The sequence below is a fragment of the Marmota flaviventris genome, chromosome 6, assembly GCF_047511675.1.
Source record: "Marmota flaviventris isolate mMarFla1 chromosome 6, mMarFla1.hap1, whole genome shotgun sequence".
Taxonomy (NCBI): Eukaryota; Metazoa; Chordata; class Mammalia; order Rodentia; family Sciuridae; genus Marmota; species Marmota flaviventris.
In genome coordinates this window covers 17,266,845-17,294,391 of record NC_092503.1, presented here as the reverse complement: position 1 = coordinate 17,294,391, position 27,547 = coordinate 17,266,845, and the positions used below count along the sequence as shown (strand labels likewise).

General features: G+C 43.1%; 1 protein-coding gene across 2 annotated transcripts in view; it reads left to right on the top strand.

Moving 5' to 3' along the window:
* The first annotated feature begins 1,007 nt into the window (after nt 1-1,007).
* The window catches only part of Ust (uronyl 2-sulfotransferase), a 280,959-nt gene continuing 254,419 nt past the window's right edge, over nt 1,008-27,547 (top strand). For both annotated transcript variants that reach the window (XM_071612922.1, XM_027939510.2), the window contains exon 1: nt 1,008-1,782. In XM_071612922.1, coding sequence (XP_071469023.1) covers nt 1,536-1,782 — 247 coding nt within the window. In that variant the 5' untranslated portion in view covers nt 1,008-1,535. The remainder of the gene's footprint in view (nt 1,783-27,547) is intronic.

Sequence of the window (27,547 nt, the reverse complement as noted above, 5' to 3'; positions counted from 1 at the left end):
AAAATTGAGGTTCCTCTTTCTCAATGGGCCCTAGGCTAAATGGGTTATATCTCACCCTCCAATCCCCATGCAGAGGACAAGGAGAGCCACCTTGCAATATGGTTGTAGTGTTGCAATGCTGGTGTAGTGGGCTTAGGGTCAATAGATTTGACTGCGGCTCCCTACTCAACTCCTGCTATCTCTGTGACCCTAGGCAAGTCACAGAAGCCTCCTACTCCTACTATCTCTGTGACCTTGGGCAAAAGTCATGGAAGCCTCTGGTGTTACAGCTTCTTATGTAATGATAAATTATTCTGGCTTCAAGTGTGGCTGATGAGCGCAACCCTTTCGTGAGTCACCCAGCCCATCAGGGGATCAGCGTCTGTGATGCTCCGCAGCAGGTTCCAGAAGCTTCCCCAGGAAGGGAAGAAGAGGCAGCAATAAAAGAGGTCTATAAGAGAACAGGCTCTTTCCCTTTCATATCTGCGAGGGCAAGGACCTTCTTGAACCCGCTGTGTACCCCGCACTTGTGTCTAGTCTCTCCTCCGCGGTAGAGAAGTTGCAGAACCAGGAAGAGCAAGAAAGCGACCTCTGCATCTCTCCGGGGGTAGTCCGGGCTCAGAGCCTGGCTCTGCCGGGCATGTTTAATTATAACTCACACCGTTTGCTCTTTTACCATCTCTGCTGAGCCTTGAACCTGTACCTTCGCACCCCGTTATTGGCCTTTCATAGACAGCTCGCATGGGATACAGCAGGAGAATCAAGTTTCTGAAATGAAAACACAGATACAGTAAAATCAGTCGCGCTTCTTCCTGCCGGTGACTGTTTAAAAGAGGGAAGTCAACGGGCCCCAAGAGGTCGCTGGTGGCGCAGGAACCGAGGCCAGATCGTAGAGAAAGGGGGAAGAAAAAAAAAAAAAAACAACCCAGAAACTTTCTTCCTTGTTGCGAATAATCGCCGCCCCCCCCCCCCCAACCCCAGCAAAGGGAGTAATGTGACACCAGAGCGAAACGCGGAGACCCGAGCGCAGAGAGGGAGGGCCGAGGGAGGAGAGAGGGCTGCGGAGCGCCGGAGGGAGAAAGGGGAGGAGAAGGAGGAAAACCCCTGTCAAGGAGGTGGAGCGAGGGGATGGTGTCCGCCTCCCGTTCCTCCCTGCCGTTTTCTGGAGGAGCCTGAACCGGGACAAAACACGCCGAAAGCGACACACACAAAGCCGGGGGTCCACGCTGGCGCTGGAGGCGAGCCCCGGCGGCCACGAGCGAGCCCGGGGCGCGGCAGGGCACGGGGCGCGGTAGCACTAGCAGGCGCGGGACGGACGCGGGCAGCGCTCCCGAGCCGGGGCCGGGCACCTCGGCCGCTCGGGCCGCGGCGGGCTGCGGGGACCATGCCGAGAAAAGTCTCCTGAGCCCGGCAACTTCGGCCCCTCCCCGCCCCCACCCGGCTGCCCTCGGCGCGGCCCTCCCCATGTGCAGCCGGCCAGCCGCGCTCTCCTCCTCGCGGCGGATGGGTGACCTTTTCCTGGCCCGGGCCGGCTGTGCGAGGCGGCGGAGCAGGCGATGAAGAAGCAGCAGCAGCATCCCGGCGGCGGCGCGGATCCCTGGCCCCATGGGGCCCCTGTGGGGGGCGCCCCTGCGGGCCTGGGCGGCTGGAAGCGCCGGGTCTCCCTGCTACCTTTCCTGCGCTTCTCCCTCCGGGACTACGGTTTCTGCATGGCCACCCTCCTGGTCTTCTGTCTGGGCTCCCTCTTCTACCAGCTCAGCGGGGGACCCCCTCGCTTCCTGCTTGACCTGCGGCAGTATTTGGGTAAGGAAGGGCGGCAGGCGCGAGGGCGGCGCCGGCTGCACAAAGTTGTGCCCAGGAAAAGAGGGGGCGCGCCAGGGACTTCTAATGCTGCCACTGCCCGCCGCCGCTGCGAGGCTCCCCAGGTGTGACGCCCGCGAGCATCCATCGGTGCAGCCGCCCGGGAGTGTCGTCTTCCTCCCGTGCGTCTGGCTGTCGGCAGTGTGGCGGGGTACCTCTGGGTTGCAGGGTTGGGCTGGGCATTCCTGCCCTGGGGTACCACATACCTGCCCCGGCCCCGCGACCCCAGGTGAGGCGGAATGGACGCCTATGTGTTTGTGATTGTGAGCGTGGGTATATTCAGATTCGGTGGCCAGCGGGGAGAGGGAAAGGACAGGAACAGTCCCTTACAGGACATCGTTAGTGACTATGATCCCGTAGGGTCCCGAGCTATGGGGCGTGCAGGTGGTGCTGCCCTTCAAGTCAGTTCCATGAATTTAGCCCCTCGGGTCCCCCTCCTGCCCTCCGGCCCATGTAGCTTCGCGCTGTCCCTGGCTTGTCCCTTGGCATCTCCTGTCACCCCACCGGCCGCAGCAATCGTGACGCGGAAAGCGCGTTGCTCTGGGGATCTGGGAGTTATCCCAAGGTGCTGGTCAGCCTAACTAGCAGACTCTCCTGCGATCTGGCAGTCCTAGGCGCTGGGTGCGTCTCGAGTGAGAACTTTATTTTCCCTTGGTTTGTGGTTGGTTGGTTGCGAGCGAGGCCGCCTGCCTGTAGCGTAGGAAGAGGTTAGAGAACAGAACCGGTCCAGCGAGAAGGCGTGGCCACGCGCCTCTCTGTCCGGGACTGCGGAACCAGGGGTGCCAGGTCTGAGGACCGCACGCCCAGGTCCTGGGGAAGATGTTGGCTCTCGCGCCAGGGCCACGGAAGATGCAAACCCTTCGCAAATCTGCGGCCAGAAGAGGTCGTGAGGAGGTTGGGGGAGAGGCTGGGAGAGCTCCAGCTTCTTGAGGTGATAAACCTGAGCCAACCGGCAAACATCAGGCATCTGCAGGGAGGGGATGCGGGAGACAATGCCATGGAAGAAGCGCTGCAAACAGAATGGGCCAAAAACGACCTTTGGAAGCTGCCACATTTACCCCAAATATCCCCTCATCGCAGAAGCCACAGGTCTAGATATGCAGACCTTTGGAAGGAAAAACCAAACCAAACAGCAGCAAAGTGAATAGAAACAGAATTTTTTTCCCACATAGAGAAGCTCCGATTTTAAAACTTACATTTTCATTTCAGCAAAAACTTTGGAGCACTATGGTTTTGCATGATGCTTTATAGAAAATTAAGGGAAAGTATTTTCCAGGTTAGATTTCTAAAACAAAATACAAAGCACCTGATTTTACAGATTTATAATAGTCTTTTCTTTTCTGAAAGTCTTTTCTTTCATTCTTTCTTCTCCTTTAATTTTTTTTTCTTTTCTTTCTTTCTTTCTTTTTTTTTTAGTCTGGTTGTTTCCTGAGCTCCAAGGTAACTTCATTTTTCCCATCAACAACAATCATTGACTAGCATTGGGAGACAAGTGTTGTTGAGCTCAGAGTCTTTTTTATAACATGTGATAATAATTTTTTTTTTTTTTGCAGAAGTTTATCCAGGTTCAGCCAAATTCAGGGTAGAGGGGAAGGTGTGCTGAATGGGAATGGAAGATGTCTGTGCCTACTGTTCCCAAGAACAGTTGACTTTGGGCAGTGAACTCAAACTTCCTGGTCTTGTTTTTTCGTGGTAAAACTTAGGAGTTTGTCTAGATTTCTCTAAAACCTCTACCCAGCTCCTAGAATTCTGTGGTCCTTATAAATTTCTTGGAGAAAAGAAGATGTAGGAGAAGGAAGGAGCAAAGGCACCATAAAGGATAAGATCAAGAAACTTCAATGTATGTCACACTCACCTTCTTGCTATATACATTTCAAAAAAATGAGGCCTGATGAATTTGGGTGTTTAGTTGGTAGCAGGGTGACTTAACCCCAGGGTCTAGGAAGAACTCATAAAGAACACTGCTCCTATTTTTTCCTAACTGATCATTAAGCTTCTGACTGACATCGTGATGAATTAAAAATGACATCATTGTGTACTCAAAATAGGATACCTTGCCCATGTTTGTTCCCCGTTGTTTGGTCACATAAATAAAATAATGATTTTTGGGAAAAGTGGATATGTGATCTCTAGTATTGTCTAAAATATGCCCTAAATAATATCAGACTAAGGTGTTTGCAGAATTCCTTTCTCTGTTTTTTTTTTTTTTTCTCCCATTCTGTTATTTTTAGTGTCTGTCCAAACAAAATTTGTGGTTAGTAAACACATCCTCTCAATTTCCTTAGTTAGCCAATTTTGGAGTCAGATAGTTATCTTAAATGTAAGTTGGCATGAAATCAAAAGTTTTCTAAATCAAAATGTTTATATCAACATTTTTCTTTGTAGAACATAATTTCAATATATTTGGACAGTATTATACACTAGCTGTGGAGCAGCTACTTGATAATTATTAACTGAATTAATGACTGGGCCTATATTATCAAGTAGGCAGTGTGATGCTAAACATATTGAATATTCTCATGGGAATGTCAAAAGGTATGGGTATGCATGGTAAAAGCTAACATTTGCTATATAGGTGCCAGTCATGGTACATGCAAAATAAAATTTAATCCACATAACAACACTGTTGGTGGGTTCTGTTTGAAATGGAAGTGATAACGTTTGGATCTGGGATGTTCCCCAAAAGCCCATGTGTTAAAGGCGTGGTCTTCAGCTTGATGTGATTGGGAGGTGGTTGGAATCTTTAAGAGGTGGGATCCAGTAGGAAGGTTTTAGGTGATCAGGAGCATGCACTCAAAAGAGATTATGGATTGCTGGTCTCTTTCTCACTTTCACGCCTGGCCAGAAAGTGAAGGGGCTTCCTACAGCCTCCTGCCATGACACACTGTACTGCCACAGGCCCAAAGCAATGGGGCCAGTCAGTCATGAACGGAACCTCCAAAACTGTGAGCCAAAATAAGCCTTGTTTATAAATTGATCAGTCTCAGGCATTTATTCCAGCAAAAGAGAGCTGACTGACCCAGTTGGACATACTGCAAATAAGAGTTAAACCCAAATATGTTTGTTTCAAGTGCCCATTGCAAGGCACCATGGGCAGTTTGAGAGAGAAATATAAGCCAGCAGGCAAATGAAAGTCTAAAGAGCTGATTGGCTAAAAGATCATATTTATGTTCATAATTTTCTTGATACTGTGCCTTCCTGTATCAACACCCATCCTGCTGCCTCCCTGTATTAGAGCTGGAGGTGAGCTTTCTTGGAATCGCAGCTTCTGGGTTTTCCTCTCTTTAGCAATTGTTCTGTGTCTAGGCTGGTAGTTCTTAGTGGGTCCCTGGACCTGCAGCATCAGCATCCCCTGGGAGGTTTTAATGTCTTGTCCCAGACTTACTGAATGAGTCTGGACATGGGGCCTAGTAATCTGTGCCTTAGCAAGTCCTCCAGGTGATCCTGATGCAGCTAAAGTTAGAGACCCATTGTTCTGGAGTACTATTGCTTCCCCACGTATTTGAGAAAAAGAGGGAGGATGAATGGGGAGAATTTATAAGATAGTTTAAAGGTTACACCCATACTTTTCTTTTTTAAATTTCAGCTTTTTAAAAAATGCATCTGTTTATAGTTTTTTAACACCGTTGTTTCAAGGGAAGGACCAGCCAGCACTTTGAGCCCTGGCTTTTGACTCTGAGGTTAGGAGAGTCATGGGATGAGATGGGGTGAAGTGGGGCAACCAGAAATCAGGCGTGGGAAGGAAGAGATAGGTGACAGTGATGATGCTTTCTCTTCCCCACAGTGACCAGTGTCAGTTCCTTCTTCCAGTCAGTTTGGGGAAGGTCAGAGTACCTTCCCTTAAAGAACTTCCTGCTGCAACAAATTTGAAAGGAGGAAAGGAAGTTGGGGGAGGAAAATTAGGCAGGGATAATTGTGGTGTCCATCCCCCACCATCTCCAAAATGGATGTGGGGGTGGGAACACAAACATTCAATGGGGTAAAGAGATAAATATAGCACTTGCTATACTTAAACATTGGAGACCAATTTAGCAAATTTGTTTTTGAAGAGGCATTCATTCTTTGATTTGCTATAGAAAACAAACAAAAATCAAATAAAATCTCCCCCAGAAATTAGGGTACAATGCAACCTTGGTGCCAGCAGCCTCATTACTTATGAGCTGTGGAAATATCAAAAACTTGGAATACCACACATTACATTCATATAAGCCGAATAAGCCAGATGGCTCCCTACTGATCTGTACAACCGGCAGACTCTAATGATTTATCCTCCAGCTTTGGATATGTGATTTAGCCTTTATGGGAGCTGAATTTGTTGGATTGATCTTTGGTTGATATGCTTTTCCTTCCATTTTCAATTTGTAGCATTTTAAATGGAGATAGAGTGCTCTAGTTCTCAGAATTGCTCATCTTTACATAAATATGAGCCTGAAAATTTTGAGTCAAAAAATGAAAAAAAAATCATTTGATTGAATTTGAAATTCTCCAAGTTTAAATATATTTAAAAGAAAATGTGAAAATAGAGGCCCAGGTCTGTTACAAAACAGTTTCTCTAAACCTTAAAAGCCAATTTTTATTTTTCTTCTGCACATCACACAAGGTTTAAATATAGTACTTTAGGCTCCCACAGTAATCTAGGAATGAATGCATAAAATATGATGTTATCGATAGAAATTGTTGACATAGGAAAAAAGTGACATTTTTGTTTATAGCTGCAAATTTATCTTGTAGGGTTGATTGGGGACACAGTAGCTCTGTACTGAAGGAAAGACAGAGAGTGACATTAAACTATGGCAGTCTGTTCTGTAAACACATAGCATGAATGGTGAGAAGCACTCTGCCTTGTAAACTGTTTTTAATGTAGACTAGTCTCAGTATGAATTGTTTAAAAACACGTGTAAATATGGGTTATCTGGATACTGCCTTTCTTAATATTCCCTGTCATCAATCCAGGTTTAACACACTAGTTGGTTCTGTTTTTGGAAAAACTAGAAATAAAGTGATCAAGCTTTTTGAGTCTCAAAAGAAATAGTATCTTTTAATTCCCTAGAGGCAGACTGGAGGAGGAGGAGAAAGAAATCCTAGCTCACTTTGCAGCTGTACTGATGGGTGTCCGTGATGTACTATGAAATCCATGTGAAGGATTGCAGCTGCTAGAGTTATTAGGAGTTATCCCTTGCTTTTTTTTTTTTCTTAAAGTGACCACAAATTGTCTTACCTTTATTTGTATATTAGAAACTCACCTCTAGCAAACAATAATATATATAAACTCTTTTGTTTACCAGAGGCAGAGATAGAACCATTAACATTTCACTAAAAATTCTTATTTGCAGAAGTCAAAAGGATGAAACAATTATTCTGTGAGACAATTCCACATCAAGTACATTTCAGAATTTGATATTTATTGAGTAATTCACATCATTTAATTCACTCAAAGTTTTTAATAGTTTAATGGTTTTCAGTAATTTTTAATATATCCCTAGATACGTGCAACCATTATACTTTAGAACATTTTCATCACCACAGTAAGAAACCCTATATCCTTTATCACCCCATTAAATGCTCTATTATCTCACCCTAAACAACCAGCAATCTACTTTTGATCTGTAGATTTGCCTTGGCTACAGTTTTCATATAAATGAAATTGTATAATATGTAGTCTTTTGTGATTGGCTTCTTTTAGTTGGCATGTTTCTAAGATTCATCCATATTTACAGCATGTATCAGTATCCCATTTCTTTTTATGACTGGATAATATATCATAGCAATTGTTTTTATTGTAAAGCATTCCATAATATTGTATGGATGTACACATTTTGTTTGTTCATCCACAAATGGATATTTGATTTGTTTCCACCACTTGGCTGTTGTGAATATTCAGTGCTGTTATAAATGTATACGAGTTTTTGTTTGAACACTGTTTTCGGTTCTTTTGGTGTATACCTGTGAGGGGAATTTCTGAGGAAATGACAAGCTATTTGTATTGTGGCCACATCATTTCACACCTCCACCAGCAAGATGTGAGGATTCCCAATTTCTCAACATCCTCACCAATGCTTCTTATTTTTCACTTTTTAAATTATAGTCATCCTAATGGATATGAAGTAGTGTATCATTGTGGCTGTGTTTTGCATTTTGCTAATGATTAGAATTAGTGACATTGAACAGCTTTTCATGTACATTTGGATATCTTCTTTGGAAAAATGTCTATTCATATTCTTTGCCATTTTTGAGTTGGGTGGTTTTTGTTGTTGTTGAGCACTCTGTTTTAGTTAGCTTTTTCACTGCTGTGACCAAAAGATCTAACCAGAACAATCGTAGAGGAGGAAACGTTTATTTGGACCAGGCTTATGTTTCAGAGGTCTCAGTCCATAGAGAGCCAGGTCCATTCCTTGGGACTCAAGGTGAGGCAGAAGATCATGGTGGAAGAGTATGGTGGAGAGAAGTGGTTCACATGATGATCAGAAAGCAGAGACTCCACTCACCAGATACAAATATATACCCCAAAGCCACGCCCCCAATGTCTCCCTGCCTCCAGCCACACCCCACCTGCCCCCAGTCACCACTCAGTTAATCCCATCAGGTGATTGATTCACTAATTGGGCTAAGGCTTTCGTAACCCAATCATTTCTCCTCTGAACCTTCTTGCATTGTCTCACACATTTATTTATTTATTTATTTGAAGGACACCTCACATCCACACCATAACACAGTCTTTATATAGTCTGCATACTAGCTCATCATCAGATATATGATTTTGCTATTAATTATGAAGTGGGGAAGGATGATACTGACTTAAACACAATACTGTTATGTATTTTTTTTTTTTTTTTGTACCAGGGATTGAACTCGGGCACTCGACCACTGAGCCACATCCCCAGCCGTATTTGTATTTTAGAGACAGGGTCTCACTGAGTTGCTTAGCACCTCACTGTTTCCGAGTTTGGCTTTTGAACTTGTGATCCTCCTGCCTCAGCCTCCTGAGCCGCTGGGATTACGGCGTGTGTCACCATGCCCAGCCTATGTATTGTTCTTTATACCATAAGTATATCTCTTTTCAAGGAGCAAAAAAATTAGTTTGATGCCTTTGTCATTTAAAATGCTAAGTATATTGTCTGGGTATATAGTAAAATTTATAATAAATTCCTAATGATTAATTGAAAACAACAAATTCTTCAAAAGAATCTTGGGGCTTGGATTCCTGTGAATAATAAACTAGTCTGCATTTAGTTCTAATATATGGTAATTCATGATAGTTAGCACATACCTATATTAGAGCTTTCATTGGTATGTGGAATGTAACCCATTTTTGGATAGAGATTATCCTACAATGGATGTGATTATTTGGCTTTTGTATTTCTCACTAGAATGGAGCTGATGAGCTCAGCAGGGTAAAATAATTGGTGTTTTCTGTTCCTTACACAATGTACTATGAAGCTACCAAGGAAATCTTTAGTCTTCCCATGAAATTGGAGTTTGTAAGCAATTAATTAATTTTGTATTCACATTGTGCTATAATATGCAGGGCATATACAGAGTAATAATATTTCTCATATACATTTCTGTTTAGCCAAAGAACATGACTTTTAAGAAGAAATATTAATTTTCTAAAAGTTTAAGTAGGTTTCAAAATACAAGGCTTTAAAATACCATTAGATGCTGCCTTGTAGAATCTCAGTTTGAATAATTTTTAACACTCTTATTTATTTATTTTTTAAACACTCATATTTAAAATGATCAGGGAACCATTTATAGTGGCAGTATTGAAGCTATGAAATACTTCTTGGTCTAACTCAGGTTTTCTATTAGTTGTCTATAACTTCCCAAAGATAGCCACTGGCTCATTTTTCTTCTCTTGTTTCCTGCCTTAGCTTCTAGTAATGTCTCTGTACTGATTGTTTTGAAAGCTAATCCTCCAGTTAAGACCTCTGAACTCCTCTAGTTTTATTCCATGATCTCCTCTGTGGTTCTGGCTTTTGTGTTGTGATCATTTGTGGGCCAGTTCCTTGAAGAAGGGGCATACTCAGGACTGCCCACCTGTCCTGTCCCACTTTTCCTGGGTGCTCTGCACAGGACCCCAGGAAGGAACTGTTGGTCAGTATTTGCTATGCACACAGCCCTTTGCCAGGACTCCAACCCTTGCTTTGTGGGGTCTCTAAATTGAGAATCTTGGGAGGGATGCCAGAAAGCCCAGCTTGGTTGAAATCTTCTGCCTATTTCTTCCTTGCTATTTGAAATGAATGCACCAAGCAAATATAATGCAACCACTTATTACATATCACTCTATAAACACTTCCTCTGTGCTCAGGGATAATTGTCTACCTCCCACCTTGGGGAATTTGGAATTACATTTTTAGAGCTCCCTGTAATTAAGAATACCTGATGTCAATCTAGAGATTTGGCTGCTGTGTACAACTAGAATGCAAACTTCTTATTTCTCGTCATTTTGTTGAATCCTAGACCAGTCGTTTTGGGAGAATTGCAGAATAACAGTTTATTTCTCTCTCCAGGTCACTGTTTTCTTTAGGTAGAAGTTTGTGCTAAATTATGTTTCAAGCATGACTTTAAGTCTTTGAGGAGATGAGACCATGGTATGATGTGATTTTTGAAATGGTGACTGAGTAGATTTTAGTCTAGAACCACAAAATGACCAGACTGTAAAATTAGGCCCCAAGGCACCAATCCATTTACCCATGTTTAGTGAAAGATATTGAAATTACCTTAAGTTGTGCTTTGATTAAGTGCTTCTTATTTCATTCATTAACAGATGATTTCCTTTTTTTCTTCCAGTGCTGGGGATTGAACCCAGGGCCTTGCACATGCTAAGCTCATGCTCTACCACTGAGCTACACATCCCCAGACCTGACAGAGGGTTAAATAACCACATGCATTTCATTGGACTACATTTCTGGGATACTGCTGATATTTTTCTAATTCAGTGAATAATTCAGGATCTTTCATGATCCTGATGAAAAGAAAAACTGAAAGTGTTTTAAATTCTTGTGTTCAGTCATTCAGCAGATACTCACTGAAGGCCGGTATATCCAATGCATCAGGCCTAGAAAGGACACAGGTTTTGAGCTGAAATCTGGACATGAATCACTGCTACCAGTTAGCTGGAAGAACCTGAGCTATTGATCTTTAATGGGGCTGTTTTACAGTGTACTTCTCTGTCTCAAGGCTTGGCATTTGAATTTCACAAATGTCATTTCCCCCCACTTTATTCTTTGCTTTCCTCCTCTTCCCTTTCCGTGTAGCACACGTTTGCACATGCACACACGTGCACACACACTAATGAGAGTACACAAATTTCACTTGTGACTTGGCTTCCAGTGGAAGGAGCCAGTCTAACCTAGAAACATGAAATGACCTAACTAGTATTTTTGTGGCTTATCGTGTCACCTGTGGGTTGGCAAGGACTTTTCAGGGCTGATGAGTCCCAAGCATTTGTCTCGTTAATTATATACACATGAACCTTCCTGCTTCTTATCCCCCTCCTGCTTCTGAGGAGCCGTCTTCAGAGAACACTTTTTTTTTGCACAGCTTACCTTCCTCTGTTTTAATTTATCTGCACTATTTGTTCCTCTTGCTTCACAAAATGAAAAGAGCAGTGTGGAGGGAAGATGCTATAGCTGACCCTGGGATGGCTGGGTGTTCTGGGATGGACTAGTGACCTGTGACTTGGTCCTGTGAAAAACAATCATGATGCCAGGCCAACACTGTGACCACTCCTGGGACTTCCCTCACTTGTGGTGGAACTGCCACCTCTAGCACCCAGTCACTTGCTTTTCTCAGTTTCCACACCCTTTTCATTGGAAGTCAGGGCGGGAGCAGTGTCCGGCCTGGTGACGTCTTTACCAGGGGCTGGTGAATTTACTTCTGCTTCTGATGTCAGCTGCTAAGCATTGCTTGACTTGCCAGTGTCACACAGGTGTGGTGTCACTCATCCCCCAATTCCTTGGGCAGTTGACAGCACGTGCTGATTTTATTCATTATTTGATACAGAGTTATTTTGTTTAGGGGCCTCAAAAGCGGTGACCTTGCCACTCTAGCACAGAGCTTCCTGCTTTTCCACAGAGGTGTTGGATGTTGTCACCCTCCCTTCCGATGTGCTAAACTTCCTAGAAAGGCCTGCTGGTGGGTGGGAGGGGTGCGGTGCCTGGGTCTGGACGGGTCCATGGTCAGTGTCCTTAAGTCAAAGGTGCCTCCTAGACTTGGGTTTCTTCATCTCTAAGAAGATGAAAGCTTTAATGGGACCTGAGGTCTTCCCTAGGACGCTTGTTGGTGGCAGTCTTCCCTTATGGTTTCGATTGTCATTCTGGGAATATTTCCCTGCGACCAGAGAGGGGAAAAGGGCATGGTTTGGGGGTTCTTTTAAAAAATCCTCCAGGCGATGTTTATATGTAGTCCCAGGGAAGAGTGTCTCTTTTCTCTTTAGAATCAATGAAGGAGATGCTTTCTAAGGCCCCTTATATTCTTAAAATCACGTGCTGAAAGATACAAGAGGTCAATTAATGGTAGCAACTATCAACAACAACAACAAAACAAAACAAAAAACTCCACATACACACACACAGGCTATTCTATTTGGAGTCAAAAGCTTATTTAAACGACTGTAGAAGTCAAGTACTAAGGCAAGTAGAATGTGAAAAAAAGTTTAGGTTAATGTCTCCTAAATCTTATGTTTTTTTAAAATGTGATTTTGTTATAATTAAACTTAGCAGTACTTCCCTCCCACCGCACCAGTTTGCCCCAGGCTGCGTGGGCAGTGAGAGAGTAGAATCTTGTTTCAGAAATCCTGGGAAGCAGACTGACTGTCCCTCGGAAGACACGAAGAGGAAGCAGAGTGGGACGTGGTGTCCAGAATTCGGAGTCCCATGATGTGTTAGGAAGACGGTCGCAGGTAGGGGTCAGGAAGCAGAATTGTTCAGAGGATTCTCACACCTGCTGCCCAGTGGCAGCTCATTCCTCCATGGCGGGCAGCTCCAGTGGCCAAGAGGGTGCTTCATAGTGTGGGGGCCTTTTTAGCTTCCACCTATTCTACTCCTTCTAGGAGATGCACAAGAATAGCCTATTGCACTTCATAGACTTTCAAATAATTGAAGTTGCAAGTTGACTATTATGCCCCGCCCCCCCCCCCACCACCACCACCCTGGTCTTGTCTAGAAAAATAGGTTTATCTTCCAGTAGTTTTTCTTCTGAAGTAATTTTCAGACCCAGAAAGAACAAAGGGGAAAATGGCATTAAAGCAAAACTTTCTGAACACTAATACCCATCCACAAGAAAAAAGACAACGCCTGGGATCAGTGGGCAAGCATGAGCCGGTAATTCGTTGCTTGCCAATGAATGGAGAAAAAAAATAAAATGGTTCTAGTTCCTTCGCTCATCTCCATCCTTTCTTCCGTTTATTTGGTCCTTCCTGGTCCTGAAGAACTGAGGACGTTCCCAGTTCCCTTGGTTTATGAGCCTGTCACTGTCACACATGACTCTCTTCTAATTTGTCTTCTTTGGGAATGACAGTTCTGCGTGGCGGTGGGTGGAGTGTGGCTGAGCTGGCGGGGGCACTGAGGTCCCTAGTGCAAGCGTGGCCCAGTTCTTGGAGCTACACTGGGGCAGGATGATCCGCCCAAGGAGTCCCCCCAACCTGGCTCAGAGCCACAAGCACCCTGCGTTCTGTTCTGCTCTGCCTCCCTCCGCCCATGGACTTGGCCCATTTAGTCAGAAGCCTGGGACAGAAGGAACCGTTACTGTGCTTCGAATGCAGCATCTTGCCTGGAAGTCTTTGCTCAAAATCTGCGAAAACAGTGGAACTGACTCATGTGGTTGGAGTTTCACAGAAATGTGATTGCGGATCTCCTGCGATTTCATTCTGTCTTAGTGTCAGGATTCATCCGATGACGTGCCAGAAAATGTGTGCAAAATCACATACAGATTTAGACACTTGAAGAGGAAGTTATTTTTACCCTGGGGGAAGGGACCAGTGACTGACTATTGGCAGGGAAGCCCAGGCAGGGCCAAGTAAGGAGGGAGGGGTCGGTCCCTGCAGCTGGGGCTCACGCCTGTCCCTGCAGCCTGACCAGTCTGGTCGGGCTTGTGGTGTGTTGCCTCTTAGCAGGTCGAGGGAGGAGTTCCTGCACAGGAGACCTGCTGGAGGAGAAGAATGTTGACATAAACTCTAGTGCGAAGCCAGTTTAAGCAGTGTGGGGTTAACGCTGGTTTCTCCTGGAAATGCTGGTGAGCTCTCCCCAGGCCCACGCAAGTGGCTCTCCAGCAGCTACGTGGGACACACAGGGGAACATGGAGCAAAGATTCCAGAAGGCTGTGCAAATTTAAAACCCGAGAGGCGCAGTGCTGTACTTGGCGTTAGCAAGATGAGAGGATCAGGGCCATCTTGTTTTCTTAGCTCCTGCTTTTCCCGGCTCCAAAGCTGTTCTTGTTTGCCTGCCCAGTAGAGATCCAGGGCCCTGTGGAGCCTGCAGTGTTTGTGGTCATGTTCTTCTAGTCGTGCTGTGAGACGAAGAGGTGCCCAGAGACCGGAGGGAGGGGAAGGAAGTCAGTCTTGTTAGCATCCACAACCTCGACCTCTCATTTGCCCTTATTGCTAGGGCAAAGACCACCTCAGCGACCACTGAGTGGTGCTGTTTTGAGGCCCCTTAAGTTCACAGCGTAATGGTGGACCTTCCGCTTGCACTTTAGGAAATACTTTTTCTTTTGGTACTGGGGATTGAACCCAGGGATGCTTAACCACTGAGCCGCATTGCCAGCCCTTTTTATATTTTATTTAGAGACAGGGTCTTGCTAAGTTGCTTAGGCCCTTGCTAAATTGCTGAGGCTGGCTTTGAACTTGTGATCTTCCTGCCTCGGCTTCCTGAGTGGCTGGGATTAAGGTGTGTGCCACCATGCCCGACACCTTTGCTAAAGACTTTATGCAGAAGTCCTTATGTCCTGCTCAGCTGGGGGGAGTGCTGCATTCCTGTGCCGCTGTCTTGAGGTGGCATGTAGATGGTGGTGCCCTCTGACTGGGTCCCTGTCCTACAGTGTGTGTTTAGGCATGACGTTAGATGGGGGATCCCCACAGAACATTCTTGGGTTGCTAGTCAGGCTTCTGTCTTTTTGTTTTTTTTTTCCTGTGCCAAAATATACATTGTCTTTATCAGAATTTTCCTGGCCACTTTATTGGAATAGGTGACTTTGTGTTTATTTCAGAGTAAATCTTGCTCCTCAGGCCTTCACTTCGTTGAAGTATCACATCAGTGAGACTTAAAGGATCAGAGACACGTGTTTTCCTATTGCTTTCATATGCCTACCCCCCTTCACATGCAGCTTGGCAGTCTTCCTCTCCTTCATCTGTCATCTCCTCCATCTGTGCAGGTTCTTTCCTTCAACAAATGTTCATCCAGTACTATTTACTGAGATGCCAGAGATAGACTAATAACACTGTCGCTACCCATGTGGGGCTACAGGTGCTCAGAGGGTCCCAGAAAGACGTAGCAGTGAAAAGTGAAGAACAGGCAAAGCTCTAGGAGGAGAGAAGAACAGGGATTGGTGTACCCGACTGGGTTAGATTGGACTCTTGGGTTAGGATCCTGGTTCTGCTAGAGGGTCGGGGGTTCTCAAGGCTTGTTGCATGATGGAGTAACCTGGAGAGTTCTGGAAAATTTTGCCCTAATGTCAAATTCATGGGTAAGTATAGGAAGTAAAACAATGGGTCTTAGGTGTGAAGTTCTATTTCCTTGGTTGGGATGGGGCTGGGCATTTGCATGTGTTACAGTTCTTACCTGCAACCAAGGCAAAGAGCCGCAGTAGTAAGGACAGGGGTCAGGGAGTTTTGTGTGTATAGTAAGTCTTCTTACAGCGCAGTTCAGGCATGCGTTAGTTTAACTAGAATCTTCGATTTGGCTGTGACTTGTAACAGTTTAGTTTGCAGCTTCTCTATTTCTCAAACTTTAATCTGCATTCAAATTAGCTGGGCATCTGTTAAACTGATGTGGCAGACCTGTTGATTCTGATGCAACAGGTCTCGGGTGGAGGCCTGAGATTCTGCCTTTCCTATCAGCTCCCAGGTTTTACTGTCTAGAAGCACATTGAAAACCAAGAATCTACACTATAGTATTTCTGGGCAGCAGTTGACCCCTGTAAACAAACAAATGGGACAAATTCAGACTAGCTTATTAGAGATCTGTGCTATTATTAAACATTTTATAAATTTATTTTTAATAGAATTTTCATTTACTAATTTGGTTGTTGGGATTTGAGAACATGAAGATTTTTTAAAAGTGAGAATCACACTTGAGTGATTCAAATTTTAAAATGCCAGTTTTTATTCATTTCTCAATCCATAGTATTGAAAGGCAGGCTATTTGGAGGTCCATGAAAGAGAAGTTTTGACCTATGTCAAGTTTATTTGCAAGTATAGGAAGCAGAGCAATTGGTCTTAGGTATGAAGTTTCTTCAAAGAGTTTTATTACAGATGCTTGTGTGCTTTTAATTTTACTACATTATATCATAATTTGTCCCAGGTAGTTTGTTTGTGGCCAGAGCAAATAATCAGATGCTGATACTTCAGGAAAATAATGGGAATGACACAGTTTATAGCTTTCAAAACACAATTTTAAGAAATAATTGAAACTGTAAAATACATGTTTGCTGTAGAAAATTGGGAAATAGAGAAAAGCACAAAGAAGAAAAGATTTAAAAAAAAGTTAATTACTGACAGTTGTGTTGGTTGGTCACATGCCCCTCCATGCCACAGTGTCACAATGTCAGTCCCTGTCATATTTCTCCATAGCATTGGCTTTCCTGGTGGCAGAGTGTTCTGCAAACATTCTGTAATTCCTTTAGTCAGCCCTTTTTGGTCAGTATCCCACTTCTAGTTTTTTTTCATGATTGTAGATAAAGCTGTGGTGAACATTATTACATTTCTACAGATGTCTCTATTTTTCTTGGCATTAAATCCCTGGATTTGGAATTGCTGGGGTACAGCGTGAACCCATTCAAAATTGATTTTAATATAGATTGTCATAGTGATACAAACTTGTGTATTTCACCAGCAGTTTGTAACCTGTTTTGCCCTTATAAACACTGGACATAATCTTTAAAGATTTCCTTACCCATTCGAGATGAAAAATTATATTCTTATGCTTTAATTTACATTTGTTTGAATATTAGTGGAAGTAGCTAGCTTAACTATGTTGGTAAGATATCTTTTTGGGGGGAACTAGAGTTTTAAACCTCTTTCCTGTGTTTTTCCTGTAGACTGTTCCTCTTTCTCTTATCAGGTGTGAGAGTGCTTTAAAGACATGGGGATCAACCCTTGGCCACACATGCAGATAGGATTTCCTGATTTTTTTATTTGCCCTGCAATTTTTGGGGTCAGTTTCCTTTGTTTTTCCTGCATGAGTTGACTTTCCTCCTGTTGTTATTTTTCTTTGATTTCATGCTAGGCGAGGCTGTCCAATCGGACATCAAATGAGTGTCCTCTACACAGTCTTCTAACTCTAGTATTGTCTCACTTTTGCATTTACTTGTTAAATCCCTTTGGCTTTTACTTTGGTATAAATGAACTCAATGATTTTGTAAGTCTAGCTGAAGACAAAGTCATTATTCTTGAATGATATCAATCTTCAATGGTAAATTCATTTTTCAGACATTAAAATGAATTGACTTAACTCTAGAGAATTGAAAACCCTGTTGGCTGTTTGGCCCTGAAGTTTGGGTGGCTTCTGACATTATCTGTTGCCTCTCAGACTTGGGCCTCTGCTGCTGCCTCTGCCTCTCCAGGCTGTGCCTCCCCTGGTGCAGGCTTCCCACCTCCCCTTCCAGCTGCCACTGTCTCTGGAAAGAACGCTGTGTCTTTGTCTGTGGATCTTATAGTCACTGCCACCCTGGCCACGCAGATTCCACACTCTCCTCCTTGCTGCCTCTGCCCCAGCCATCTCAGTGCGGGACTGGGCACTAGGTCTCAGCTTCCTACTAGCTCTTGAGTGAAAATGAGCCAGCCCCTCACCAGGACAGGCAGCCCTGTACCTGTACCCCTTGGGTGAACTTGAGGACAGCCTGGCTGTATCTCAGCCCTGTGGGGCATCTTGGGAACAGGAGTAGCACTCATTTTAAGGCTATTTTTATAAGCAGTTAGATGATAGTGAACTCTGTTTAGGCCATGTGGGTGGTTATTCTTTTGAATGTTTATAAAATTCAAAGGACCGCAATTTGGAAACACAAACATTTAAAGGCGAACAGGATAGATTTATGGAGCTGCATTTTCTTTCTTTTTTTTTTTTGGAAATCACATTTTCCTCTGTGAATTTGCCTCTTATAGGCTGTTTAATATTACAAGAGACAGTGTAGTGTTAATAGAGCATTGGGTTTCAAATCAGAAGTCCTCTGTTTGAGTCCTGGCATTGCCACCATGCAGCTGTGTGACCTTGGGTAATTCACTTAACCTCTCTGAGTCTCTGTTGGGACTTGAGAGGGACTCTTTCTGTTCTAGAACAACCACCATCAGATTATAAAGAGAATACTATCTGGCACTCTCTTGCCTGGAATACTGTGAAAATTTGCATTTATAATATCTGCTAATACACATCTTTAATTTAATCATCCACATAGAAGTCTGACCAGAGCAGGTGGCACTTTCGAGTGCAGAAATGTAGGAGCCAGTGTGTGGTTCCCCCTCGCCCTCCCAAAGACAAAATAAAGATTGTCTGTATATCCTAAGACCTCTGACTGTTTCACTTTATTTATTTTTTTATTATTTTTAAAGAAAGGGGGGGGGGAGAGAGAGAGAGAGAGAGAGAGAGAATTTTTTTAATATTTATTTTTTAGTTTTCGGCAGACACAACATCTTTATTTGTATGTGGTGCTGAGGATCGAACCTGGGCTGCACGCAAGCCAGGTGAGCGTGCTACCGCTTGAGCCACATCCCCAGCCCCCTGTTTCACTTTAGATTGCAAAGACTGGTTTCATGATTAAAAGTTCTAACATTTACTCTGTGATCATTTAAGATTTTGACTTTTTTTTTAAACTCAAAAAAATGGTTCTTGAAACAGCTGCTAGTCTAGTCTCCTATACAGATGTATATATTTATCATGTTTATGCAGATATTGTTGGTAATCGAGATTCCTCTACATGCCACTGGGAACACAGTGGAGGGAGCAAATTACAAGAAGATGGGGATTTCATGGAAGAGGTGACACTTGTGCTGGGTATTGAAGCAGAAATAGGAGTTTGCCAGGTATTCCAGGTGGGAGGTATAGTGCATGCAAAGGCCAGCTATCTGCCAAAATTGGGGTACCATTGGGTACAGTAAGCAGTACAGGGCAGCTCCATGGAGGTTGCTGGAGAGCGGGGTTTGGCTGCTAGGGAAGTTCCTAAGATAAAATGGTAGATTCTGGAGGAAATTTTGTCTGGCTTGCAGTGGGGAAGCCCCTGAAAATTAATAGTCCTCACGGTGATAGCAGATTTGTTACTCATAAAGATAGCTCTGGAGACCAACAGGAAAAACAGGAGCCCCGGAAGAGCCTGAGATCTTCAGATCCCAGCAGTGCTTTTAAGGACCAGAGACGGAAGGGCCCGAGTTACTCAGCAGTGGAGTGGAGGCTGGGGATCAGGCCCAGGCTTCTCAGGCCAGAGTGATCTCTTTGTTTTTATCTCATGCCACATGGAAGCAAACTGCAACAAAGATCTGAAGTGTTTTTCTAACTCTTTTAATGAGAACTGACTTTCAAAGAAAGTAGCTCTAATCTTGATAAGGAAAGTTTGACAGGACCAACGCGTCTTACCCTTCGGGTATTTATTTAGTCTAATGGAGCCAGGTAGATTTGTCTGCATGCTGGTGCTTTCTTGTTATGATAGCATTCCGAAGGCAGATGGTTTATTTTTTTCTGATTAGTGAAAATGGAAAGAAAAATCCCTGCTACATTTTTATTAGGTTAGGATATAACATATCTTGAATTCATGTTTTGGTTATTTCCTAACTTTGATCATGCCATTTTGTCATAGATTAAGTTGGTATGGTGGCTATAATTTCTTGCTATTTAAAAATGACTGAGCGCTGAGTATAGTGGGTTTATTTCTTCTGTGGCATTCTTGAAGTTTCTTTAGAGGTGACTTAAATCACAACATACCCTATGTCCCATATGCTGGGGCTGTCAGCTTTGCATTCCTAGGGTAGTTCTTTGTGAAGCCCAGAAGCCCTCCCAGATAGGTGACATCAGCCCTGCCCTGTGCTGCTGCCTGCTCTGGTAAGGTCTAGCGCAAAATATTCCAGTTGTTTTTGTTGTTTGGTTGTTTCAACCAGAGACAGGTTCCCAACTCTTCAATTTTGTTTAAAAGCACAGTGGGAGGAGAGTGGGTCTTGGTCACAGAAAATTAAACTGAACTGTGATGTAGGAGGTAGGCGGACAGTCCTTGAAAAAATTGTGTGACTGTTTGAATTTAAAGGCATCTAGATTTTTATAGGAGAGATGAGAAGAACAAAAATCAAATGTGTGCTCCATGTCCCACACAGTCTGCCTGAAGCTGCCCAGGGGGTCGGGTTTATTGGGTGATACATGCTTATTAAGGCAATTATGACATGGACCTGAAGTGAGGTTTTGCAGCTGAACATTAAATTTATGGATTTTCTGGAGGCCAGGGCAAAAAAGGCAGAAAGTGTGTCATATGTTACCGTGGGCGAATCTAAGGTATATATCAGCTCGTTGGAAAAGGATCACCTCTCCTTTCCTATCTCCAAAGCAAGGATAAATTTGCTAGATCTTAGATTATTATAATGAATAATATCTATAGTATTATAGTTACTATAAAAAACCCAAGAAAAACGAGGACATGTTCTTGATGAGGCCATGCCACACACTGGCCCTTTATAAAGGTGGAAGCTGAAGAATGACAGCTTAGCAATGGTGTCCCCAGGGAGCTGAGCCAAGACACTCCAGGTGGCTGGCTTTTCAATGGTTGCTCTCACGTATCAGTTTCTTGGCTTTATTCTTGGCAGGAACAGGAGAGCAGTCAGTTGGATGATGTTAGGTACCTGAGGGATAGAAATTCAGTGTGAATCCACTGTGGGGTGGTCACTGATTACGTAGCCACCTTCTTCTGGTCCATTTACCTTCCCTACCCAGCAGCCCTTGGGTTCTGCTGCACCAGGGTCGGGGGACTGAGCTTTGGCTGGGCCTTCTGAGCATGGGCTCTGGCAGTGGGTCAGGACCGTCATCATTCTCAGAGGAAAAAGTTCTGGAAAAAAAAAAGTAAGATGTCAAACCTGATCTGCTGGAGGCCTTTCTTATTGAAAAAATTGAACATGCTTCTGGTTTCCTGGCAGTTGTCATTAATAGCATGGAATTCATTTTACTGGCTTCCCTTTATAGGTTTATTAAATGGGTTTTCGGAGCCTCCTTTTCCAATTCAGCAATCTTTTGTAAGTTTTGCCCTGTTATAGGCATTCGTGGGTTCATGAACTCACCAAAGAATGTGTGAGGAACTTTTTAAAAAACTTCCTAAAAAAATTCAAGGAAATAGGGTCTGTCGTGAAGTCAGTTATAGAGTTAGGTATAACTGGGAGCTTAATTTTCTTTCCAAATCTTTTAATTTCTCTGAAGTTTATGTGAACTTGAAAATGGTATTTTTTTCATGTTTGGAATAAGATGAAATATATATGAAGAATCTAATTTATTTTTTTTAAGTACAAATGAGATAAATAGGAACACCAGAATCATGGTTTCATATACACATTCAGGGACACCACACACCCACACACATCACACGTGTTTAGTATATACACAAAGTTAAATTTTAAGTCTGTTTTAGTCAGGTTTTTTTTAATTTTTTTTTTTTTTTGCTGCTGGGACTGCAAGACCTGACCAGCACAGCTGTAAAGGAGGAAAAGTTTATTTGGGGGCTCACAGTTTCAGAGGTCTCAGTCCATAGACACCTGGCTCCATTCCTCAGGGCTCACCGTGAGGCAGAACATCATGGCAGAAGAGTGTGGCAGAGGGAAGCAGCTCACATGATGATCAGGAAGCAGAGAGAGGCTCCACTCGCCATATTCAAATATATTCCCCAAAGCCAAGCCCAGTGCTGCCTCCTCCAGCCACACCCCACCTCTTCTGTTACCACTGGTAATCCCTGTCAGAGGATTAATTCACTGATCCGGTTAAGATTCTCTCAGTCCAATCATTTCTCCTTGCATTGCCTTGCACGTGAGCTTTTGGGGGACACCTCACCTCCAAACCATAGCAAAGTCCTTCCCATTAGGTGGCATTTTTTTGGAAATATTTTTGAATATCTATATTTTTCAGGGTTTTGTTTTTTGGGTTTTTTTGTACCTTAAGAAATGAACAGTGTAAGGGAGCTGTCAGGGTAAGTCTATGGATTTGCACCGGATGCCAGGTGAAGAGTGCAGAAGAGGGCTTTGTCTCCTTGGGGTGCCCTGCACACAGAGACTTTCCAGGGGGGTTGTCTGGGAGGAATCCAGTTCCCGATTGTTGGCTGCCAATCTATTCTTTCTAAAATTGATCTCCTTGAGAACCTGGCCTGGAGCCCTCCTTTCCCACTGCTGCCCCCAGGGCTGGCCCCCACTTTACAAAAGGGCTGATCTGACTCTGAGTGTGCAGTTGTCAACACCCTCAGGTGCCAGGGGAGGAGTTCAAACCCTGCTGTGGAGACAGGGGAAGGCTCCTGACTGCAGCCAACTTTTGGTAGGTGAGGTCATTGTGTTCTTTGCTTTCGACCCAAATAAAGGAGGATTCAGTCAGATCTCTCTTTACATAGATCATTATGGGACTTAGACTTTTAAGAAGTGAATGATGTCACTGTAATAGAACTTCCATTTCCACCTATTGTTGATGTGAAGAGAGTTCTTGGTGTTTATATTTAAGTGAAAAATGCGAATAAAACTGAAATAAGCAAAGCTTGGTTATGGAGACATTCACGAGGTGGACAGCAGAGCCCTGCTCATCAAGTCAGTCAATGAATGCACTTTCATCAGAGTTTCACTTCTGATTTTTAAGTATTAGTTGTTTTACTAGTTGTCAAGCAATGATAATCTTAATAACTCAATTTAGAATATGTGTTTTAAATAATTAAAGCATTCTGGTGGGTCAACAGGAAAAATTTAAAATAAGTTTCAATTTACATACTTTTGTTGCACTGAAATAAAAGTGATCAATGAAATATTAGCAAGCATTAAAACATATTGTTAGTACAAAAATCTGTGGGAGAAAGTAGAATGAAAAGACATGCTGAAAAAGTATATCACCTTTACTTTATTTTGTGTAATTTTAAAAGGGAATGTGAAGTCAAGCATAGTGGGTATGCCTGTAATTCCAGTGACCTGGGAGGCTGAGACAGGAGGATCAAAAGTTTGAGGCCAACCTCAGCAACTTAGTTGTCTCAAAATAAAAAGGGCTGGGGGTGTGGCGTAGAGATAGAGCACCCCTAGGTTCAGTCAATCCCCAGTACCACCAAGAAAAAGGAAATGAGAATTCAGAGAAAAAAGAATGATGGAAAAGCTCATTAATCCGTTCCTTCCCTCACAGTAGACTCAGCTAGCAAGGGCTCCCCAATACTGAGTGTAATGTAAATACACCTGTTTGCCCTCTTCTAGCCCTCTTCTGCTGATAACTCTTTTTTTCTGTTTTGTATTTATTGTTCTTTACCAATTTTTTTGTACCTTGAATTTTATACAAATTTGGGAGCTTCCCTTGGGAAAAAAGAATAAAAATTATTATTTTACTTATAGTGCACTGTCAGGCAATCTGAGAAATTGTCCGAGGAAGGGGAAATTGGAGTGGAAAGAGACTAGTCCTAACCTGTAGTGGTTAAATAGCTCATCTTTGCAGAGTTTACAAAAATCATGTGACTCTGTGAGTTTAGGATTAAAGTCCCTGCTCAGACTTGGAAAGAAGCACAGGCAAGCAAGGCTCGGAAACTTTTAAGTGATCAATGAAAAGCTTTAGCAATTTCTCTGTAACTCTTGAGAGTATGTGTGTGTGTGTGTGTGTGTGTGTGCGCCCGCGCGCGTGCGTGCTTGCGTGTGCATTATACAGATACACACATACCCCTGAAAAACATGTTGGTTTTAGGTTGATTTTAACTTTATATAAAATCAATTTTTATATTCATAAAACAGGTATATCACTGGGTGCTATTTTGATGAATATATATGTAAAATGGCACAATTCTTTTATTTTTGAAAGTTTATATATGTATTATGAGGGAAATCACATCCCTTCATTTTTTTTAAACATATCATGAGAAATTCTGAGTTTATCTTGAAATACACTAGGGCAGGTAGAATTTTCCAGAATTTTTCTGGTGTTATGTAAGCACTAGGGTATGCCAGCCATCATGGTGTCCTGAACACTGGAACACCATGGAGAGAGTACATGCCTGACTACCAGCAGGGACATGAATCCTATGGCGTGTTCAGAGTTTTGCATATTGCAGAAACTGTCATGGTCACCAGAGGCTGTTAATGAATCTTGGTGCCGAGAGTCTGGCTACACATCCTGGTTTCGTTGCTTGCCTGGGGGGCTTTGGAAAATCAATTGCCTGGTTCCTTTTTCTCCTTCTTCTCCTTATTGCTTCTGTATCCTCTCTGCCTCCTTCAGTCTAGTTACACCTTTGATTAAGCACAAAGATATTTGATGATGCAAGTTTCTGTCTTCAAAGTTGTTTAATCTCTTGGAGCATTTGAACTCCCTCTGAGCCCTTCCAAACTCGACACTCCCTCCCTGTGCCCTTACTCAGTGAGTAGAAAGCCCTTTCATTGCCAGCTTCTTGGAGGCGGCAGGGATTATGAACAGCATGTCATTTCTTTGTTTACTATCAGTAAAAATCCTCTCCCAGCTTAGAGGTGGTGATGGTGGTAGGCAGAACGTAACTCAATTCCTCCAGCCCTAATGTTCTTTAACTATGCCATGTGACTTTCTTTGGTTCTCCTTGTAAACTCCTCAATGACAAGGTGGGAACTCTGTCTCACACATTTGATCTTCATATTAGCTGGAACCACATCAGTACTTTGCAAGAAAAATGCAACGTGAAGAGAATGAAATTGGAACTTTACTGAATCTAAATTATATCGATGTGTTCATTAATTAAAAATATTTATGGAGCTCCTATTTTGGGCCAATGGATTGATAGTCTGATGAAAAACAAAACAGATGTTTATTGATTGCCTATTCTGGGCTCAGCCCCTATGTCATTTATTTTTTGATTTTTCACAAGGTCCTATGAGTTATTGGTAGTCAGTATAAGCTGAGGCTTAGAGATGTTAAGGAATTTGCTTGCAAGCAGAGATGCAGGAGCTTGCTCCAGATCACACATTCTTGACTGCATTGTCAGTCCTTGGGTGTGAAGAGGTTTTTGTACTGATTGGGAAAGAACCCTAAATATGGGAGCAATTTTTATGATGTCACATTGTGTATACTTGGTATAATATGAATTTTATACTTGAAACTTAATGAAAATAAAGAGGTATATCTTTTATTGTGATGATGGTTGTTTTTAACTTGGAATTCTCAGCTAAAACTTTGTTACTTAAAGTTTATATTCTGCGTTTTAACAAGGATATGTGAATTTCAGATAATCCTTCTCATTTATTTTGGCTGAATTAACAGGATACAGTTACCTCTGCTGAAAGAACCAAACACAGAGAAACAATCAAATGTCCAGTCTTGTCTTTGAAGGCCTGCATGCTGCTCTCCTAGGTCCGGCAGTCATGACCCTGGCTTCAGGCCTCACGCCCTGGTTTCCAGCAGAGCAGGCTCTGGGCTTTTTGGTTCTCACTCAGGCATTTCATGAAGCTTCTTCCAAGTTTTAAAAAAATGTGACCGTTAGCTTACATTTTCCGATGCATTCTCCCTTTCCCTCAGCAGAAGTGTTTGTGGTAGATTTTTGAGGGTGAGAATGTGGTCCGTGATGTAACAGAATTTCAGGCACTTGGATATAAAGCCGCTTTATTGTCACTACCCGTTTTGTGCAGAATCATCTCATTCTTTTCTGCACGTGGCTGATTTTGCAGTGAAATTTTAAGGAAATTCAGCAGGACTTGGGCATCTTGAAAAGAGGTGAAAGGATACAGTCTTAATAACAAGATGTGGAAACCTTAGATAATGGGAATAATAGGGAATGAATCACTTGAGATAATGGAATTTTCTAGAAAGTGTCTTTGATCATCATACCTTCCCCACCTTTTCTTTAGCTGTTTTGTTGGACGTCTCTTTAAAAACACCATGAATGCTTTGCTTCTGAGATGGAACTGTTTTTATCGTTGGATGGGGTGTGTGTGTGTGTGTGTGTGTGTGTTTGCACACGCACGTGCTGGGGGCTCATAATCACTACTGAGGTGTTATTTATGGACTTGGGCTGTGTTCATTGTATTCAGATCTGTCAAGGTCTGCCCTCCCTCGCTGTGCCTTGGAAGTAGGTTTGCTGACTCCGGGTCCTGGCTGGGGGCTTCTCCCTGCTCTTGGGCACTGGCAGCAACGTCTCTTCTCCCTGCTGCTCCCTTGCTGCTCTTAACAGGCAGAGTTTCAGACAGAAAATAACACAACTTACTGGGGTTGTTTGTAAAATAAAAGGGAATGGCTGTCACCAGAGTTCCACAGCAGGAAGGGTGTTGGAATCCGACGGACAGGGACCATGTCTGGATTTGCTGTCATTTTGGCCTTTATGCACGGTGCCATCTCATGAACCACACTTAATATTGACTGTATTTGATGGGAAAAATGAATAGCTCATCAGAAGCTTTATTTACTTTTTTGCCTGCTTAATCCTGATTTTCAGCTGTGTGGTAGGTAGGTGTACCTGCTAGAGAACTGAAGAAATAAATCAGATTTAATTCAATTATTCAACTTTCATTTTTTTTTCTCAGATAATAAAATGTGAAGCCAAACATACATAAAAGATTCATTTCTCTTAAGTGAAGCACAGTGTGAATATTTTTAATTGAATTCATTTATATTTACATATCAAATATTAAAAAAAAAACAAAAATAATACAGTATTTGTAATGATAAATTGACCTTTCATTTTTGGTTTGGAAACAAGAATAGAGGGTTAACGTCTTTTCCAAAAGGATTTCCTGGAATACAGAGCACCGGTTCCCAATTTTTTTCCTTTTCTAGATAACTCAGGAAAAACTGTTAAACCTTTGCTGGCTCTCTTACATAATATTATAATTACATAACATTATTTGAATATTATAATTGTATAATATTCAAAAACACTTCTTTATTTTGTCTTTTAAATCATAGTCTCAGAATTAAGGCAAGGAGATTTTGCCTGTTGAAGATATTTTTTGTCTTATATTCTTTCGTCAAGTGATTTGGCTTAAAAATTTAAGCCCCGAGAATCCAAAGCCAAGCTTTGTGGGAAACAGAAGAAGGTGGGTCCTGGAGTAAACCTGCAGAGGTGCCCGTCCTCCTGGAGGACGCTGCACTGTGACTGCACCCCTCCTCCCGGGCCTGCTCTGGCCGGTGGTCCTTCCAGGATCCCTGGGTCAGGTGGGCCTGGCAGGAGGCTCACAGATCCAACTCCTGAGGCTTTCGGAGTCTGTGTGGGGCACTTGCCATCTTTGATGACAGTGTGTTGACATAAGAGCGGAGACCCAGGGCCTTGGGGGTGTGCAAGGACCAGACAATCCATCTGGGATGAGGTGGGGCCGCTAGCCAGAGCTCTGGTCTTTTCAGGCATCGCCCAGGGCCTGTCC